Source organism: Suricata suricatta, chromosome 17 (assembly GCF_006229205.1).
Source record: "Suricata suricatta isolate VVHF042 chromosome 17, meerkat_22Aug2017_6uvM2_HiC, whole genome shotgun sequence".
Lineage (NCBI taxonomy): Eukaryota > Metazoa > Chordata > Mammalia > Carnivora > Herpestidae > Suricata > Suricata suricatta.
In genome coordinates, this window is record NC_043716.1 from 3124018 (window position 1) to 3142198 (window position 18181).

General features: G+C 53.8%; 1 protein-coding gene across 1 annotated transcript in view; it reads right to left on the reverse strand.

Moving 5' to 3' along the window:
• PIK3R5 (phosphoinositide-3-kinase regulatory subunit 5) overlaps positions 1-17584 on the reverse strand; it is a 25468-nt gene extending 7884 nt beyond the window's left edge. The window contains exons 1-7 of the mRNA XM_029927598.1: positions 17469-17584; positions 15678-15778; positions 13389-13457; positions 12440-12578; positions 3807-3876; positions 974-1148; positions 248-401 (exon numbers count right to left, since the gene is read on the reverse strand). Of these exons, the coding sequence (XP_029783458.1) occupies positions 248-401; positions 974-1148; positions 3807-3876; positions 12440-12578; positions 13389-13457; positions 15678-15778; positions 17469-17571 (811 nt within the window). The 5' untranslated portion in view covers positions 17572-17584. The remainder of the gene's footprint in view (positions 1-247; positions 402-973; positions 1149-3806; positions 3877-12439; positions 12579-13388; positions 13458-15677; positions 15779-17468) is intronic.
• Positions 17585-18181: the final 597 nt, after the last annotated feature.

An 18181-nucleotide genomic window follows, 5' to 3' on the forward strand; every position in this document is an offset into this window, starting at 1 on the left:
CCCCCCCCCCCCCCCCCCCCCCCCCCCCCCCCCCCCCCCCCCCCCCCCCCCCCCCCCCCCCCCCCCCCCCCCCCCCCCCCCCCCCCCCCCCCCCCCCCGCCCTCAGGGCTGCACCAAGATAATGACCACCCAGAATGGTGGGGGGTGGAGCAGCTCCGAAGGCCTGTGCGGAGCAGATCCACTGGCCAGCCTGGGGGCCTGGAACCGGCCATGGGAAGATGCACCCCTGCTCCCCCAAGAGCCTCACCTAAGACCCCAGGGAAGCCGGCTTTCTCTCCCACTGCCTGCAGCTTGGTCCGGAGCCACTGCCGGGCCTCAGCCGCGTCCCCGATGCCAGACGCCAGCTCCTGCGCCTCCGCCGTCTCCGTGAAGATGTCTTCCAGCTCGGCCAGGCTCTTGGACTGAAACCCGGGAGCAGACGGGCTTGCTGCCAGTCCATGGGCTCGCCTGCCCCCACGCCTCCAGGTCCCGGGCTCTCACGGACGGCGGCGCCCACCAGCCTCCACCCTGCCTCATCACCCACCTGCACTCCCAGCTGCCCAGGGAGCCAGGCCCCCTCCCTGGGCGCCTCTTCTCAGGACATGGGCACCAGAGAAAGGCCCAGAGCCAGAGCGCTGCCAATTTGGGGGGGGGGCGGTGCTACTTCAGAGCTCACCACCGCGCCCAGAGAGGGGAAGGAGCCGCCTGGGGGTCACACAGCCAACCTGTCACGGAGCTAGGACTACAAGTTGGGTCTTCCAACTTCAGTCTAAAGCTTGTTCCCAGCCCACCCACCCCATGCACACCTGCCCAGGGACCCAGTGCGACAGGAGCCCCCCAAAGTGGCCAGCCCTCCAGCCCCTGCCTGGCCAAGGCCAGTCCAGTTGAGGGGAGGCCGGTGTACCCTGGAGATAGCAGCCCCGGGACGGAGCCAGAGCCGGGCTCTGCTCGAACAGAAGGGATGCTAAACAAACCCCAGGCCCCAGGCACGGACCTGCAGCTGGCAGTGCAGACCCTGGAGATCACAGTGGGCCCCGAAGGTGGCCTGGAAGGCGTGAAGGAGCAGCGTGGTGTAGGCGCTGTGTGGCGAGTGCCCGGGGGTGCTCAGCTTGTCGGCCACAGCCAGGAACTCAGCCTGCACCTCCACTGGGTTCAGCAACAGCACGGTGCTGGGGGAACAGAGACAGGGCTGTGGGGAGGGAGGCCTGGCCAAGGCCCCCTCAGAGCTTGCCCGGGCAGGGCCTGTGGCCAGGAGCCAGGCCAGGGGCAGGGAGGCGCTCAAGGGTCCCAGTTCTAAGCGCAAAGCCTACGGTCTGCTTTTGATTCTTTTTCAGCCAGTGTTTCCAAAGACCTTTTGCAAGTGGAGCTTAATTTTCACAAAACACACCTTGCCTTCATTTTCATACGTTCTTCCTACTGGGCACGTGAACTGGAGAAAGCTTCCTCAGGAGGGTTTTAGGGGGAGGTGATTTTTTTCCGCAGGGGGGTGGAGCTGGGCATGCAGCCTGGCCCAGAGTTTCAAGCTGGAGCTGGGGGGGGGGGGGCCGGTCAAGCTATCAGCTGAGCTGCGTATGAGTCCTCTGCTCACAGGGGTGGTCTTTTGGACCTGGGGAAGTCACTAGCCAGGCTTGCACGGGGCTGGGAGGCACGTGCCCGGCCACCTCTGTGTGTCCTCCGGCCGGACCCGGCTTCATGCTGGCCTGTGCATTTGTTAATTATGGGAAATGTGAGACACGCCCAAGCGTCAAGAGACTCGTGAACCCCCAAGGTGTCACTCACTCGTTAATTAACAGTTAATCACACGACTTCTTGAGTCACCCACACCACCGCCCCCCCGGGGCCCCTCCCCCCCCCGCCCCACCCCACCCCGCCGTGTGGCTGCATCTTCTCAGTGGGTTCCAGCCACCACCGTTATCACAGCCATAGATGCTTCAGGAGGACCTGCTTGCATTGGTCCTGCTCTCACCAGCCTGCGCGGTGTTTAAACCTGGTTTAAACCCGGTGCTAAGAAGCATCATGCAGTTGCCGTCAGGACGGGGCTCTGCCTGAGCCCCCATCGTTTAGGGGGGAACGTGTGGATTTCTCTGTTTGGAGAGGAAAGGGGCAGGCCTGTGCGGTGGGTCCCTGACTGGGCCACTCTCCTTCGCTGAGCCCTTGACCACTCCTTCCAGAGACTCCTGCCGATCAGTCCTCTGTGGACCGGATGGGACCAGTTCCCACGCTCTCCTGGCCCCTTGTCCCCTCCTGGTGACAGTGAGACCTCCACCCTGTTCTAGGCTCCCTCTGCTAACCTCTCCGGGCCTCAGATCTGACAAATCCCTTTCTCCAGGGGCTAAGGTGGGGCTTGGACGTGGTAGTGATGCTTACTTCCAGCAATGCCCAGATCGAGCTTGGTCAGTGCCCGGATGGTGGGGATCAGCCCCAGGTAAGCATTGCTGACTCACTGCACAGAGGCCTTTTTGTGCCCTTTCTGCCCCTCCCGAAGCCTGCCCTGGGCACTGTTGTTTGTTTTTACCTAGAAGGAACTCACAGATGTTTCTCTGTGGTGTGACTGTGCAGTGAGCCCTGGGGAGTTGGGAACAGAGGGCTGGTGGCTGTTCTTTCTGAGTTGGGGTCTCTGGGCTCTCAAGCATCTGGGTGAGGCAGCAGCCACACGCTTGGCTGGCCAGGACCCGAGAGCAGATAATAGAGTCGATTTGGGGGATCACACTATCAGAGATGCCTTTTAAACAAAATAGAATAGAATGAGACAGAGCCCATCCTAGGGAGTAGGGGTGAGTTTCACTTCCTAAAACTTGTTTCAGTGTGTGTGTGTGTGTGTGTGTGTGTGTGTGTGTGTGTGTGTGTTTACAGCAGGCTTTCATATAAAATGCATTTTATAGGGGCGCCTGGTGGGCTGTCGGTGGAGCATGGCACTCTTGATCTCAGGGTCATGAGTTCGAGCCTCACGCTGGGTGTGGAGATTACTTAAAAAAATGTAAAAAATAACAAAAAACAAAATGCATTTTTTACTGTAGGTCCTGGTTTTAAAAAGTTTGGAAAATATTTTGATTAATGTTTATTTATTTTTGAGAGAGAGAGACCCAGAGTGTGAGCAGGGGAGGGACAGAGAGAGAGGGAGACACAGAATCTGAAGCAGCTCCAGGCTCTGAGCTGTCAGCACAGAGCCTGACGCGGGGCCTGAACTCATGAACCATGAGATCATGGCCTGAGCCGAAGTCGGCTGCTTAACCAACTGAGTCACCCAGGTGCCCCCATTTTAAAATTTATTTTGTAAAATATATTTATCTTGAGAGAGAGAGAGACAGAGGGAGAATCCCAAGCAAGCAGACTTTATGCTGCCGGTGCATGGCCCAATGCAGGGCTCGAACTCATGAAACTATGAGTTCCTGACTTGAGCTGAGATCAAGGGTCAGACACTTAACCGACTGAGCCATCCAGGTGCCCCAGAAAATGCTGTTTTAGTAACAGGCAGATACCGTTGAAAGCTCGTGGCCTTTTGAGTAAGAGTGAAGTTTAAATCCCGGCTCAGACACTTACTGGCTGTGTGACCTTCGGGAAGTTACTTGGCCTCTCTGACCTCATCTGAAAACTGGGGGCAAAGCGAGGTTAGATGTGCCCCGTACCTGGCATGGTCGGTGCAGGTGGTTTTTAATGTTTGTTTCCTGTTTAAGTCTCAGAGCCGTTTAGAAATCTGAGGAAAGCCTCTCAGCCCAAAGAAACATCCCCAGCTATTCCAAGGGGCTCCTGGTCCTCTTGAAGGCTTTGTTGGTGGCTGGAGATTTGGGGGTGCACGGCAGTGGGACCCCCCCCCGGAGAGCACTCACATTGTGGAGCTGCGGTGACTCCCGATGGGCAGGCCCTGCTCGGCCCTCACCAGCCGCTGGTAGGAGATTCCTGTCACCGGAACAAAGGAGAGTTGGTAGGTTTATCTGTTCCCGCAGCGGTCATGGCCTCGTGCCTCCTGTGGCCCCGCGCTGGCCAGTGAGCCTGGGGGCCCCGGAGGAGACTCAGGCCCCGTGCAGATCCGCTGCTTGGAGATGGCGGGCACAGCGCCCGAGGCTGCGCGGCGGCCGGCCTGCTGCCCAGGACGTCCCTGGCCATCTGGAGGCACGGGGACCCTCCCAAGGGTGTGCGGGCCCCAGGCTCCGTCTCCACTGGCCGTCCACACCCCTGCCTGGCTTCCCGCGGGCTCTCTGGGCCCTCGGTTTCCCTGACCGTGTCCCTGTCCCTCCCAGGCTGAGCCCTGCCCCTGCCCCTGGCCCTGGCCACCCCCCTCCCAGCCTTTCTCTCCAGCCTCATCTGCCTCATCAGCTCAAGTTTTGTCCTGCAACTTGATCAGGGCCGTGGCTGGAAAACAGACCCTTGGCAGTAAGGATTCAGTGTTGTATCCACCACAGTGAGATTCAACAACACTGGCCCTCCTCACTGACAAGGGCACCAGAGGCAGGGGCTGTCAGGGGGCAAGGCCGTTCGGGGACTGCGTGCGGCGTGCGGGCCGGGGGCAGGAAGGCAATCCCCTGGGGTAAGTGCAAAGCCGAGACCTGGGGTCAGAGACAGCTGTAGATAGAAAGGCCGTCAGTTTTGTTCGGTCAACGGCAAAAAAATCACTAGTTCACGTTATTCTAATTTAGGACCTGATGGCTTGGATTTGGGGCCTTTTGTGTGATGTTTCTCTTAGGTAATCGTCATGTGTTCAGAAGTTGAAGTTACGCCTATTTTGACCGGAAAGTCCCTGAAACCACTTGGCTACTGCCATAGGGACCTGGGACTCCATCTGGTGGCCACTGGGGTGCATGACAGAGGCCAGCTCCCCTCCTTGCCCCTTCAGGCCCCCCAGTGAAATGCTGTAGTGGGGACAAGGCTCACCCCCGACAGTCCCCTCCCCGCCCCCCGCCCTCAGAACACACAGCCAAGTGAGGGCTTCTCTTGGCCCTTCGGGACATGTTCCTTTTGCTACAGAGGGAAGTTCAAAGTCCTTGCCCACACATGCGAGACCCTGAGCCACCCCCGCCTGGTATCCCCAGCCAAGCTTCGTCCCCTGTGTAAGGTGTGGCGACACGGGGCACCTGCACGGGACAGCTGGCCGTGACAGGCACTGCTCACACCATCAGGCAAGAACCGGCCGCAAGTTCACGACACTCTCACAGACGCGTCCATGCTCGGATGTGGCATGGGACTGCGGGCCACACCGCCTGTGAATCCCCCCCCCACCCCAGAAGGCAGACACCTGTTTCACGGAGTCACCGGGGCTCACGTGAAGCAGGGACGAAGCCTCACGTGGGCAGAAATCCCAACGCGAGACTAGGCTGTGTTCCTTTTTCAGCATCTGTGATGATCGTTAACTCCTGTTGGATAGCTTGAGAGTCTGATCTACATCCTACTCCTGGATTTCTCAGATTTCCCTCACTCGGGGGGCCCCTGAGCAGCACCTTCCTGCCTCCACCCCAGGCTTGGGGTCCTGGGCTCTATAGAGAGTCTGGAGGAACCCACAGAAATGCCTGCAGGATGGCCCCCAGCTTTGCAGGGCCACCAAGCCTGGGGGACGAGGCGTGACCTGCCGCCCCAGCCAGTGGCCCCCCGACAGGCCCAGTCTGGTTCTTACTAGTGGGTCACACACAGCAGAGACCTGTAGGCATCTCCCCAAAACCCTTCCCTCTTCTTTACCAAAGCACTTGGGTTGACACGTCACATTTCACGACCTCCCTTGCAGGTGCTGGGTGGGGGCTTCCGGAAGACCCCATTTTGCACCCCCCTTTCCTCCATTCTGTTAACTGGAATGGGGACACGATGGCCACAGCTCCTGTGGCCATTAGACCAAGAAGTGACACCGAGGCAATGTTTCCTGCCAGGGACGGTGGAGCAGAAAGAAGGGATGGTTCTGGAATGTTCAGCCCTGTGCCAACCCGGGGCTGCCTTCCACTGGGATTTCTTTTTTTAATGGAAGCAAAAAAAAAAAAAAAAGTTAATAAACCCCTCTGAGTTGCCACCACTGTGATTTCAGGGCTTCTGTTTTGGGCAGCCAGCTTACTGGTGATTCGTCACGCCCTGTGGTTTCTGGAACACCGGCTCCCTCCTTCCTTAGCATCTCTCCTCCATGACGCTGGGACAGAAGAAATCTATCTTTGGTCGTAATGTCGTCCTTCGGTTCCGGGATCCTACCCAGGCTCCCACACCGCATGTGGCTCTTTCTCCCTGGCCTCCTCCGCCCTGTAACGGTTCCTCAGTTTCTCCTGGGGGGACACCTATGCATTTGGGGTCAGATGCTCTGTGAGTTAAACCCTGACCCGCTAGTCAGCGATGTCTGACCTTCCTTCAAGGGACTCACGCCTTTTATTCGATCATCGGAGACTAAAAAAAAGTACGAAATAGAAATGTCTATGATCAGTAAAGTCACAAGGGAAACTTATCCCCACTGAAGAATATTCAGAATTCACCTGTTACCAGTTGATGGGCAGAGGTGACTGAGCCCAGGTTCAGACCTGCTTCGACAGAAGGTCAAAGGGTCGAAGGCACCAAGTGAAAGGCAAAGCAGCAGGAGAAATGGTTCTCCCAGGGAGGAAAGTGCTTACAAAATGGGGCGCTTGGGAAGGTTCAGTTAGTTAAGCGTCCGACTTCGGCTCAGGTCATGATCTCACAGTTCGTGGGTTTGAGCCCCAAGTCAGGCTCTGTGCTGACAGCTCAGAGCCTGGAGCCTGCTTCGCATTCTGTGTCTCCCTCTCTGCCCCTTCCCTGCTCACACTCTGTCCCTCTCTCTCTCTCTCTCTCTCTCTCTCTCTCAATCTCTCTCTCTCCCTCAAAAATAAACATTTTAAAAGAGGCAGCTGGGACAGCCCAGGGCTTTTCAGTCGCACATGATGGCCTGCTGCACCACTTCGCACAGAAATAGCTCTGTGCAAAGGTGAGAATAGGTTCCGGCATCAGAGGATACAGTTTGGGAATCAAACAGGCGTAGCTTCAAGGGGTAGAGCTCTTGTCAGCTATGTGAGCCTGGGCAATGTCTGGAGTTCAGGTCTGTCCTCTGGAAGATGGGCATAATAGTAAATACCCTGCGGGGGGGGGGAGGTTGTGAGGACAGACAGGACCAACCCAAACAGGGCCATCATCATCATCACGTCAACAATGGCGGCACTACTTTTTTTTTTAATGTTTATTTATTTTGAGAGAGAGAGAGAGATCGAGAGAGAGTGAACTTGAGCAGGGAAGTGGCAGAGAGAGAGGGAGACACAGAATCCAAAGCAGGCTTCAGGCTCCGAGCTGTCAGCACAGAGCCCGACACGGGGCTCGAACTCACAAACTTCGAGAGAGATCATGACCTGAGCCGAAACCAAGAATCAGATGCTGAACTGACGGAGCTGCCCAGGTGCCCTGTGGTCCTACTTTGGACAGGGAGGCTCAGAGAGCTTCCGTCCAGTCCGAGGAAACCAGCTAGTAAGGGACAACCCAGAGGTCATGCCACACCCGCCCACGTCCTCTCACGCCCTACTTTCCATGAAACGTCTGAGTCTCCCTCTTCTCGGGTCTGACGCAGGAATAATACTGCATCTCCCTGCACCCCGGAGGGCTGTGGTCCGGGGGAGCAGTAGCCCCTGAGGTCTGTGTGCTTTGAAAGCTGCACAGTGACTCACATCTATGATAACGCTCTGCAGGCAGGCAGTGTGGTCTACACGGCGTGCGGGGGCTTGGAGTAAATATTCAACAAACACGTGGGCTGAATGCAAAGGGCTGTGGCGGGCAGGCCCTGGCGGCGGCACTGATGTGAGGTTTCCTGCCACCCGGAGCAGAGGCGGCCGGGCCAGCCTCCCGGGGTGGAGTCAGGAAGAAGGGGGAGGTCCAGGACTTGACAACCTGTCCGCTTCCTCTCCCACCCAGCCACATCAAAGCAGGACCGACTGTTTCGCTCATCGCCATGGCGACTGGCTCCATACGGCTCCTTGGGTGAAGGGCCCAGGGGCCCTTGTCATCTGCTCCCTGTGACCTTATCAGGATCCGTCTCTCCAGGTACCGCTGCCCCGTCCCTCCTGCGCCTGGCCATGTGAGATCCACAGAGGCCAGCATTAACCTTCAAACTGCTCTGCGGGGGAAGGCATTATTATACTCCCATTTTACAGATGTGGTTAAAAAAAAAAAGCTCCTATAAATTAACATCTTGCCAAAGGCCCCACCGCTCCAGGATTTGAGACCATGGTGGCCTCATGCCGACTGATTCAGCCCCAGCTTCTCGGACATCTTATTCCGTGGCCTCCATCCTGGCCTCCGCCCCGCTGCCTCCCTCAGCCAGGCGGGGACAACTGTGGGTGGGGGCGCTCAGGAATCAGACAACGATGCCCACATGCCGAAAAACAGAAAGCTCACGAAAGTACTTGCGAACGAGCCCACCGAGGGGTGATGCAGAGAAGGGTAATTTAGCTTCACTGACTCTTCGCTACGCCGGAGGGCTCGGGTTCTGGGAAACAAGACACGAACCTGGGGATGTCAGATGAGGGTAACAGATTTTTGTTCAGTAGAAAAGAGAACCCCACAGGGTCACGGCGTTATTCCCCTCTAGGACCTTCGCTCATTTTGTATCTCACTTTGCAATCATAGTCTCGCTTCTGTGAGGAATTTTTCTTCAAAATATTCGTTTGTTTATGAGAGAGAAAGATGAGAAGGGGGGGGGGCAGATAACACGGAGCCTGATGCGGGGCTCGAACTCACAAACTGTGAGACCATGACCTGAGCCAAAATCAAGAGTTGGACGTTCAGCTGACTGAGCCGCATGGGCGCCCCTGGGAGGGGCCCCTACCGGCCTCTCTCGTACCCTCCTGTGAGCCGGCTCCGCCTCCCTCAGTTCCAGCGCTGTGTGTCTTCCCCAAAGGCTTACTACACATTTGCACAGGTTAGGTTTTTTTCCTTTTAAATCGTTGGAAAATGACTCTCAGACGTGGGAAAGAGTTCGTGGTTTCCTATTTCGGTCGTGCTTTCCCTGGAAGAGGAAAGGCTCTGAGCACAGGCAGCCTGGCACGAACTGTCTCTCCAGGCATTTGTCTTCTCCGCCATCACCAGGACATCTGAGGCGTCACATGGTCCCCAGGCAATGTCACGGGGAAGGTGCCCGGCAGTGAGTGACCGAGTTCCCAGGGTCCCTCTTGCTCAGGGTCCAGGAGCCCTCGTTCTATCTCTGCCTCCAGTTCCTGCTCTGCCTGGCTCTTGTCCCCAGGCTTGAACCCCGCTGTCCCCAGGGTCTGGCTCTCGCCCCTCTGCGCCACCTCTGCTCGCTGGGCGGCCCAGAACAGAGTCCCTGCTCGGCTGTCCCCCCAGAACATCTCAAGACACAGCGTGCATTCAGGGGAGAAGAGTCAACTGGCTCTACCTGAAACTGGATGTGGCCGACCAGCATGCCAGTGACCCAGCCCTACGTCTCTCTTATCCATTCCAAATTAAGAAAGAGTCACGTAGATCTTCCATCAGCAACTGAAGGCTCTGCCAACGTATTTGCACTTCATATCCTTTCTGTCTACATTAGAGAAGGAAGAAAAGCTCAGCACGGCTTGTTAAAGGAATCCTGGTCATCGGCAAGAAGCCCAGAAGCAATACAGACCTGTTGGTCTGGGGGTGCTGCTGGGAGGAAGGGAATGAAAGAGCATCCACTGGCTTGTTCACTTAGGCGGGCTTGGAAAGTTAGATTGGCAAACTGTCTATTCCCCGTGTGCCTGAGCACCTTTCCTAGTCCACCACCTCCTCCTGAGGCCTCCCTGATTTCTTCATTCTTCCACCGAAAGATACATAGGTTAGGAGAAGACAGATAAGCTGATTGGCTGGGAGGAGAGAGATACATTGGTTAGGGGAAGGCAGATAAGCTGATTGGCTGGGAGAAGACCACTGAGCTGATTGGCTGGGAGGAGAGAGAGAGAGAGAGAGAGACCGCTGTTTGGTTAGAAGACAGATAAGCTGATTGGTTGGGGGAACACAGCTCTGCCAATTGGTTAGGAGGAGACAAGTCAGATAATCACGGAAGGAAGTCAGGAGCCTCCAAAGGAAGGAATTTATACACAAAGCTTCCGTCCTGAGCTTTCTAGGGACCGCAAATTGTGGGGGAATAAGATGCAGTATTCCTGTCTGTGTGCGTTTAATGTGTACGATAAGAATTAAATGCTGTGAGCCTAAACAGTGCCTGGTGCATAGAGATATTTAAAAGAAAAGGGAAAAAATTAAAATGGGAGTAAAATAGACACGGTATTCGAGGGGGGGGGTCACATTTTTACTCAACATCTTGTTCCCTGGAGGACTCTGTATCTATACCTTTAATGACTGAATAGCTATACCAAAGCTTTACATTTTATGCTCTCAAATCCGTCAGCCTTTTCTTTTGTAATTTTTTCTTTGGGGGTGGGCATGTTTGGTGTCTATTTACTCTAGGTGGTTCGTGTAACCTAGTTTTCTTCTATGACTTTCATGGTTCTGTTTTCCACACTTCCCCCCTTGATCTACCTGCAATTGATTTTATGTTTGAATTAGAATTCTTACATTTTTTGAGATAAGATTATAACTCATTTCTAATGGTCTGTCAATTGTCCTGACACTGTTTATTAAATGACTGATTTTATTCATCACTGGTTTCAGGGTGCCACTTTGTCATGTAACCAATCTTTCTATATTTAGCCTGTTTTCTAGTCATTCTATGTTGTTCCGTTAACTTATCTATTCTTTTTAAAAAATTTTTAAATGTTTATTTTTGAGAGACAGAGAAACAGAGCGTGAGTAGGGAAGGGCAGAGAGAGAAGGAAACACAGACTCTGAAGCAGGATCCAGGCTCTGAGCTGTCAGCACGGAGTCCGACGCGGGGCTCAAATTCATGAACCGCGAGAGAATGACCTGAGCCAAAGTCGCCGCTTAATCGACTGAGCACCCCCAGGCGCCCCTAACTTAGCTATTCTTATACCAAACAGTGCACCTTTTTAATAACTTAAGCCGTATAGTTATAGTTATAACAGACCTAATAAGGGAAATACTCCATTCTTATACTATTAAGAATACAAAAATAAATGCATGATAAATGCATAAATAAGTGCTACTGGAGAGCATTTATTTTTTCCACTAGACTTTATTTTGTTAAATTTTAAAATATATTGCGATTTTTTTTTATCACTGTTACATTTATTTCCACAACACCTGCTGTTACTATAATATTGATTCAGTCTGGCAACATGCCTCTTAAATTACTTATCCTTCATGGGGCGCCTGGGGGGCTCAGTCGGGTTAGCATCTGACTTTGGCTCAGGTCACGATCTCATGGTTCATGGGTTCGAGCCCCCCGTCAGGCTCTGTGCTGACAGGTCAGAGCCTGGAGCCTGTCTTTAGATTCTGTGTCTCCCTCTCTCTCTGCCCCTCCCCAGCTCATTCTCTGTTTCTCTCTCTCAAAAATAAAAACAAAAATTTTTTTTAAATTTCTTATCCTTCAGTTAAGTGTGTTTCTCTATGTAGGTTATTCACATCTCTTAGTTCTTTTGTATTTTTAGTTGCTACTATAAATTGTCCCTCCCCCCCCCCACACACACTGTTTTCGTACTGGTTAATGCCATGATGTGGGCAAGCTCTGAGCTACGTGTTTACTAGTTCTCACAGTTCTTCCGTGATTCTCTTGGCCTTGACAGAGAAGCAGTTGTTTGATTTCTGCATAATTAAATTGTTATCTTTCCAGAAGAGGAACTATGCTTTATTTTTGCCTTTTTTGCATAAACAAAATACCTGTAAGCATGGAGACAGAGGTTACTGACTTAAATGGAAATACCTTTAGTATTTTGCTGTGGGTTGTTAAACTAGTAAGAACACTTCCGTGTATTTATATGTCCGTATATTAGAGGGGTTTTGAATATTAGGAATGAATGTCGAATTCTATCAAATGTTTTAGGGGCATCTTTGAGATATTCATGTGACGTCATTTGTTCAAGTGACTACCGTTGATGAATTACTTTATCAGGCAGCCGTGCAGTAACTCTTCAGGTTAGGTTTTCTCTTGCTCTGTAACAGTTTTCTAGGACCTCGTTTTCATGTCTATTTTAACACCTGCAATTTTTTCAAGAATTCCTACTTACTTCTCAGACCCTGCCGGTGAAAACCGAGCACCAGACCCTTGTCCACACCTGTCACAGCGTCCCTCAGCCTGTCTGTTCCTGGCACCCCCCCCATGTCCCCGGCCAGCACTGCATCTATCCACCCATCTTGTCCCTATGTGATCCCGAGGCAAACAGAACAAGCAGGGTTGTGGGGGCTTCTCTGTCCGACCTGGGCAGTCTCAGAGACCCTTTGGCAAAGCAGAGCACAGGCAAAGACCACATAGTGGGGTCTCCCTGCCTTGAACCCCTAAGGATTCCTCCTTGAAGTACCGCCCGTGTCCACTGCTCTCGGCCATCCAAGGTTGTGTGCGCCGCGAGGAGACCCCGGCCCTGCCCCCACCCCCACCCCGGCCCCCAACACTCACCTGGGGCCTTGAGCTCGGCATCAATGAAGGTGAGCAGCTCCTGACAGATACTGCAGTAGGGAACCGGCCAGCTCAGGAATCGGTGGTAGGTTCTGGCTGCTTTCAGAAGGAGATCTGAATCGGGTGGGAAGTGTGGTGTCTGGGAAGGGAAGGGAGCGGCAAGCAGAGAGGTCTGGGTAAGAGTGAGCTCACTGATATTCCAGAACACACCCTGCGCCTTCCTGGTATGTTCCACGGAAGGCACACTGTTCCTGGCAGCGGGGTGTCCGAGGACGAGTTCAGAAAGAACGGGAGTGACTTACAGATGGGCAAGATGGCACCCGGGGGCCCCTCTGCTGTCAGGGCCGTGTTTCTACCACACGCAATACCACACGCACGAGAGCGCCCCTCTGAAAGCTGGCACCTTGGAGGTCACCCTAAACGGTGCCATCGCCGCAACTCCTCCCGGGGGACGGTCTTCAGTGCCTGGACTACCTTTCAATGGCCTCACCGAGGCAAATGTTTATGCTCTGAAGTGGATTGGGGCCACGTCTGTACGGTCTGGTGACTACGGGATGGTCACACCGGGTGACACGGACTCCCGGGGTACAGAATGGGGTGGACCTAAGGTCCCTCAGCGGGATCCGTTTCCTGGCTTGTGAACAGGCTGCTGGCAGCAGTCCCCTCCATGGGAGCCCGGACAGGCCAGCCACCACGGCATCGCGTAGTTATGGAAGCTGCTCAAGATGGCTGCTCTGACGCCATCAGACGCTTTATGGATTTCGCCTGTTTCCAGCCATTCAGGGAGTTATGGGGGCCACTCTGATGCCAGATGGCTGACACCCATTTCAAGGTCGTGGTTTGGCGGGTGTCCCCTCTAAGCTGTCTCCGGAGGTGTGAGGGCTCCACCCCCACGGAGACCGTCCCTCCCTGTCCCCTCGCCTCCCCCAGCGGCCGCCCCGGAACTTACGCAGAGAACAGTCGAGTAGAAAAGCAGGGCCAGGGGGGTGAGGAGGTCATAGGTGCCCTTCTCCTGGACCTGGGGACAGGACAGGCCGGGTGAGTCTCCTCGCGGTGCAGGAGAGAGCAGCGCCTGCTTATTCTGCACTTTTTCTTTCTTACACGAAAGGCAATGTGACCACAAGGCAGAACTTTGGGAAATACAAGTTTAAAAAAAAAATTCACAATATCCGACCGCCCCCCCCCCCCCCCCAACGAACGCAACCAGAGCTCAGGTCACAACGGTTCTCCTAACACCGGTTTTCTCTTTGTTTTCCTCCGCAAACTTGGAAATCATAGCATGTTACCTTTTACTCCTAATGTTTTTATCCTGTAATATTATAAATGAATTTTTTTGCTGCATCATCTCTAAGACCACCTTTCCCCCCACCCCTCGTGCTCCTGGTTACTTGTTTCCTTTTCATTTGTGTTATAAATCTTTTCTCAAAGTTGTTGTGTGCCTTTTAGTTGTATAGATCTTTTTCTGACATCTTGATATTAGTAGTGTTCATTTGTCTCCTGTATGGATTTTTGCTTTTGCGTGTAAACATTCATATAAATTTTTTCCTTAATTTTTTAAATGTTTATTTATTTTTGAGAGAGAGAGAGTGTGTGAGTGGGTCAGGGGCAGAGAGAGAGGGAGACAGAATCTGAAGCAGGCTCCAGGTTCTGAGCTGTCAGCACAGAGCCTGATGCGGGCCTCGAACCCAAGGACTGTGAGATCACCACCTGAGCAGCAGGTAACCGACTGAGCCACCCAGGTGCCCCTATTTTCTTCAATTTAAATATTTAATCTGCACAGAATTCCATATACTGTATGGTACATGCTAGGAATCTGACTCTGAATTCTTCCAAGTTCTTCACCAAACCATTTAATAAATCTTACTGATGCAATTTTGTTTGTATATTAAAATGTTTATACCTTTGGATAATATCTTTTTATTACCTGTATAATATTCCTTCGGATAGATCTCCGTAATGTATTAGTTTCATTTTGGACACGTGAGATTATTTTCTTGCCACTCTAAATACTTTTCCAAAGGAAAACTTTGTGCACACTATTTTTTCTAGAATTTGGATTATTTATCTGGGTTAGGGTTCAGGAAGTGGAATCGAACGGACCGAAGACTATAAACCTATTTCTGACCTTTGAAACATGTTGCCAAATTGCCTCCGAAAAGGACAGTGCCATTTACAACACCCTGCATGTCGGAAGGCACCAGCACCCTGCACTGCTTATTGCAGCTTTTTTTTTTTTTTTGCTAATTTGCTAGGCAAAGATGGTCTCATTATGGTTTTAATTTGCATTTATTGTATCATGATGGAGGCAACATTTTCCCCATATTTGTTTACAAGTTCTATTTAATCTTTTGTGCATCGCGTCTTTGAGCGATGCACCACACTGCAGACCCACGTGATTTAGAATTCTTTGGTCGCAATGCTAAAGGTCTCAGCCCCCTTGTGAAGCTCCCGGGGGTTGAAGATGCAGAGAAAAACGCCCTTCCATTGCCCCGTGCTGGGCGCCTTCAGCGGGCTCAAACTGAATCTTTCTCCTCTTTGCTCCGAAAACACCTGCTTTGGGCCCCTCCTGTGGGCTTGTAAGTGAAACACCCCACCGGTGAGCTCGGTCTTGTGAGTTGGTCTGTTTGTGGAACAGCAGCAGGTAAATGATGGTCCAGAATTGGAACCTTGAGGGACAGCTTGAAAAAGTCACGTGTTTTCCAACTCAGTTAGATATTTTTTAAAATGGGGGGAAAAACCTAGTAAACAGAATTCTTTATAGAAGAGCCAGAGTCGTTGTTAGGGATTCACACTTACTCTGGAAACCCAGGCCCGCCGAGCCCTTAAACACACACCTGTTCTCCGTCATCAAAGCCTACGAACGTATTATTGACCAGCTGTTGGACAAGGTCTCGGTTTACCTTTCCAAACAGTTTTCTCCTCTGTGTCTGGTTTCATGGATCTTTTCCAGGAAAGGAATCCGGGAGAGCTTCCTGTCTCCTTTCCAGTCGGTACCTGGCCCCGGTAGCCAGGTCTGTCTTAGGAAGCTGCTCAAACTCAGATCCCTGGCTCACCAGGCCTGCTTCCTAGTGAAAGGGCCACACCCCTTCCCAGAAGCCTTCTATTCACAAGCACCACTGGAACACAGAGCCCGGGGGTTCCCAGCGCCTCTGCCGAGCCCCTCGGCGGGCCAGGCACCCCAGAACTGACACTCCGTGGGGACCTTTCCCTCGACGCTTCAGTCCTGGCCAGCCCTCACCTCTCGGGTCTTCTGCAAGATCTGCTCCAGGAGGATAAGGAAGTGGCCGGGGTCCCGGCTGACCAGCTCCTGCAGGCTCCAGCAGTTGAGACCCAGCCCGGCTGGAAAGGCAGAGAGAGAGGGACGTGTTCCGCTTAGGTGTGGAGAGAAGTGGGAATCCCTAGGGCACCCCTGGGGTATTCCTTTCTAAAGAGTCTGAGAAAGCTTCGGGTCAACAGTCAAAACTCTTGGGCCTCATTACGACACGAGGACCAGCTTTTTATTCCTGCAAATATCGGAGGCTCAAAAGACACAGAGATGGGCCGGGATGCCCCCTAAGGGCCCACAATTCTGCACCCCCGCCTCTGGAGAGCTAAGGTTATTCCACACCCCCTCCCCTGGTTTCCTACAAGAGGTACCTGAATGTCCAAGGTGCAAGGAGAATAAGCCCCGCCCCCAGGAAGCAAGGCCAAGTCTACCAGAGCCTTGGGACTTCCCAGGACTGCCTGGCCGTGGGGGGGGGGGGGGGTGGCTCAGGAAGAGGGAAGCTACATCCATTTGTCGTTTGAAAGCCAGAGCGAGCACTTGGTCATTCTAGAACTTCCCCAAACTTTCTCACTCTGTCAGGCTCTGTTTCCCCGCAGTCAGCAAGGGTAAACCCCTAGGGATCACAGGGCCGGGCGGAGAGGCTTGTCTGTGTGCCTGCGCACACGCACGCGCATGCGTGCAGTGGAGGGTGGAAATGGACCGTGAATTTCTCGGAGCCCAGGTTTTGACGTGAGCGCAGGCTCCTTGCAAGGCTGGGGAGGCCCCAACAGTGCTTTCAAGCGGAGATTGATTCTTCCAAAATTTGCAAAAGTCAGATTGTTTTGCGTTCCTTTACTTAATGATGTCTCCCCTACCTCAATTCTATACCCTTAGGCTTCATCAAAATCTAGGTAGGAAGCGAAGAGGGAGCAAATCACCATCTACTGACCACCTACTGGGTGCCAATAAGATGCTAGGCTCTTGCATACATGATCTCCACCGAGACTCCTATCCTCCCTTCAGGAAGGGTGCCTGCGGCTGCTATTTTCACCCTACGGACAAGGCTGGTGAGGTCGTGAGGGGTTAAGGGGCTTGCATGCGGTTAAAGCAGCCAGCGAGACAGTTTTAATACAGGTCTGCTGAATTCCGAAGACGGAGGAAAGTCTCTCAGAGATGGTGGCTTTGGGGTTGAGACCTGGGTGAGAAGGAGCCAGCTACAGGCAGTTCTGAGAGAAGAGTTCTAGGCAGCAGGTGCAAAGGTCCTGAGGTAGGAAGGAACCAGGTATGTTCAAGGAGCAGCAGATCTCTAATGGGGTAATTAGCGAGGCAAGTGATAGAGAAATGTGCAAAATCTGAGAAGCATGAGAAATTATCACAAGTAGGCCCCAGTCTTCAGAGGCACAACCTCCTCAGCCTGTATCTGGAAGGAACTAGAAACAAAGTGAACAGTTCCGGGGACAGCTATCTCCAAATTCCTAGCTATCCTGGTGGAATCAGCAGTTGTGGTATGTGTAAGCAGGCGTGGCAGCTTCTTCAGGGAGCTGTACTTCGGGCACACGGGAAGGAAGCAGGGCGGAGCCCTGAGGAGGAGGAGGATGTCTTGGGAGCGCGGACAAACGTGGGTCTCCTGAGGGACCATCAGGTGCCGTGCCAAGCACCAGCCCACTGGGGGCCTGGGGCTTGTGACTTGGCACAGACGGGATCGGAGCCACAACCTGGCAGCGTCCGTGAGCTGCCCAGTGCCCGCCGTAGCCCCTGAGGCCCCGCCCTGACCCCCAGGCCTACCTGACCAGGAGCTGGAGCAGCGGCTGAGGCTGAGGCCGTGCAGGCAGCGGTCCAGGGCGTGCTGGATGCGGTCCTCCGTGCATGTCGTGGCCCCGGGCTGCATCCTGAGTCATTGCCTGCGCGGGGAGCGGGGGGGACAGACACCTGTCAGTCCAGGGAGCCCCAGGCTTCGGGAGCAGACAGCAGTCCACAGGCACTCCCAGCCCAGCCCCATCAGCCCTGTGCGGCCCCAATGCCAAGGGCGCGGCGGGGAGGCTGGGAGCTTACAGCGGCTGGAGCCCAACAGAGACGCAGGCTGCCAGGGGCGGGGCGGGGAGCTAGATGGGGGCCTGCCCGCCCCACCGGGCAGTGGCACGTGTCCCCACGAGTGCAGGGAGGAGCCAGACCCCAGCGGGCAGGGGGGCTCCTTGGGAAAAACTCAGAATCTTAAAGCTACTGAGGAGAGGCTTTAAGAGAAAGTTTATGAGCACCAGACGGGGAACCAGGAGAAGTGCCAAATGCCGAGAGCTGCCAGGAGGCCCAGCCCAGCTTCTTAGCTAATATGTGGGGGCCCCCGGGGCCCCTGGAGCCATGGCAGGTGGTTTAGCACAGTCAATAAACCCTGATCCTCGCACCAACAGACTTGGGCTCAGAGTGTGACTCTGCTGCTTGCCAGCCGTGTCACTTTAGGCAGGGTTGCTACCTCTTCCAAACCTCAGTTTACTTATCTGTAA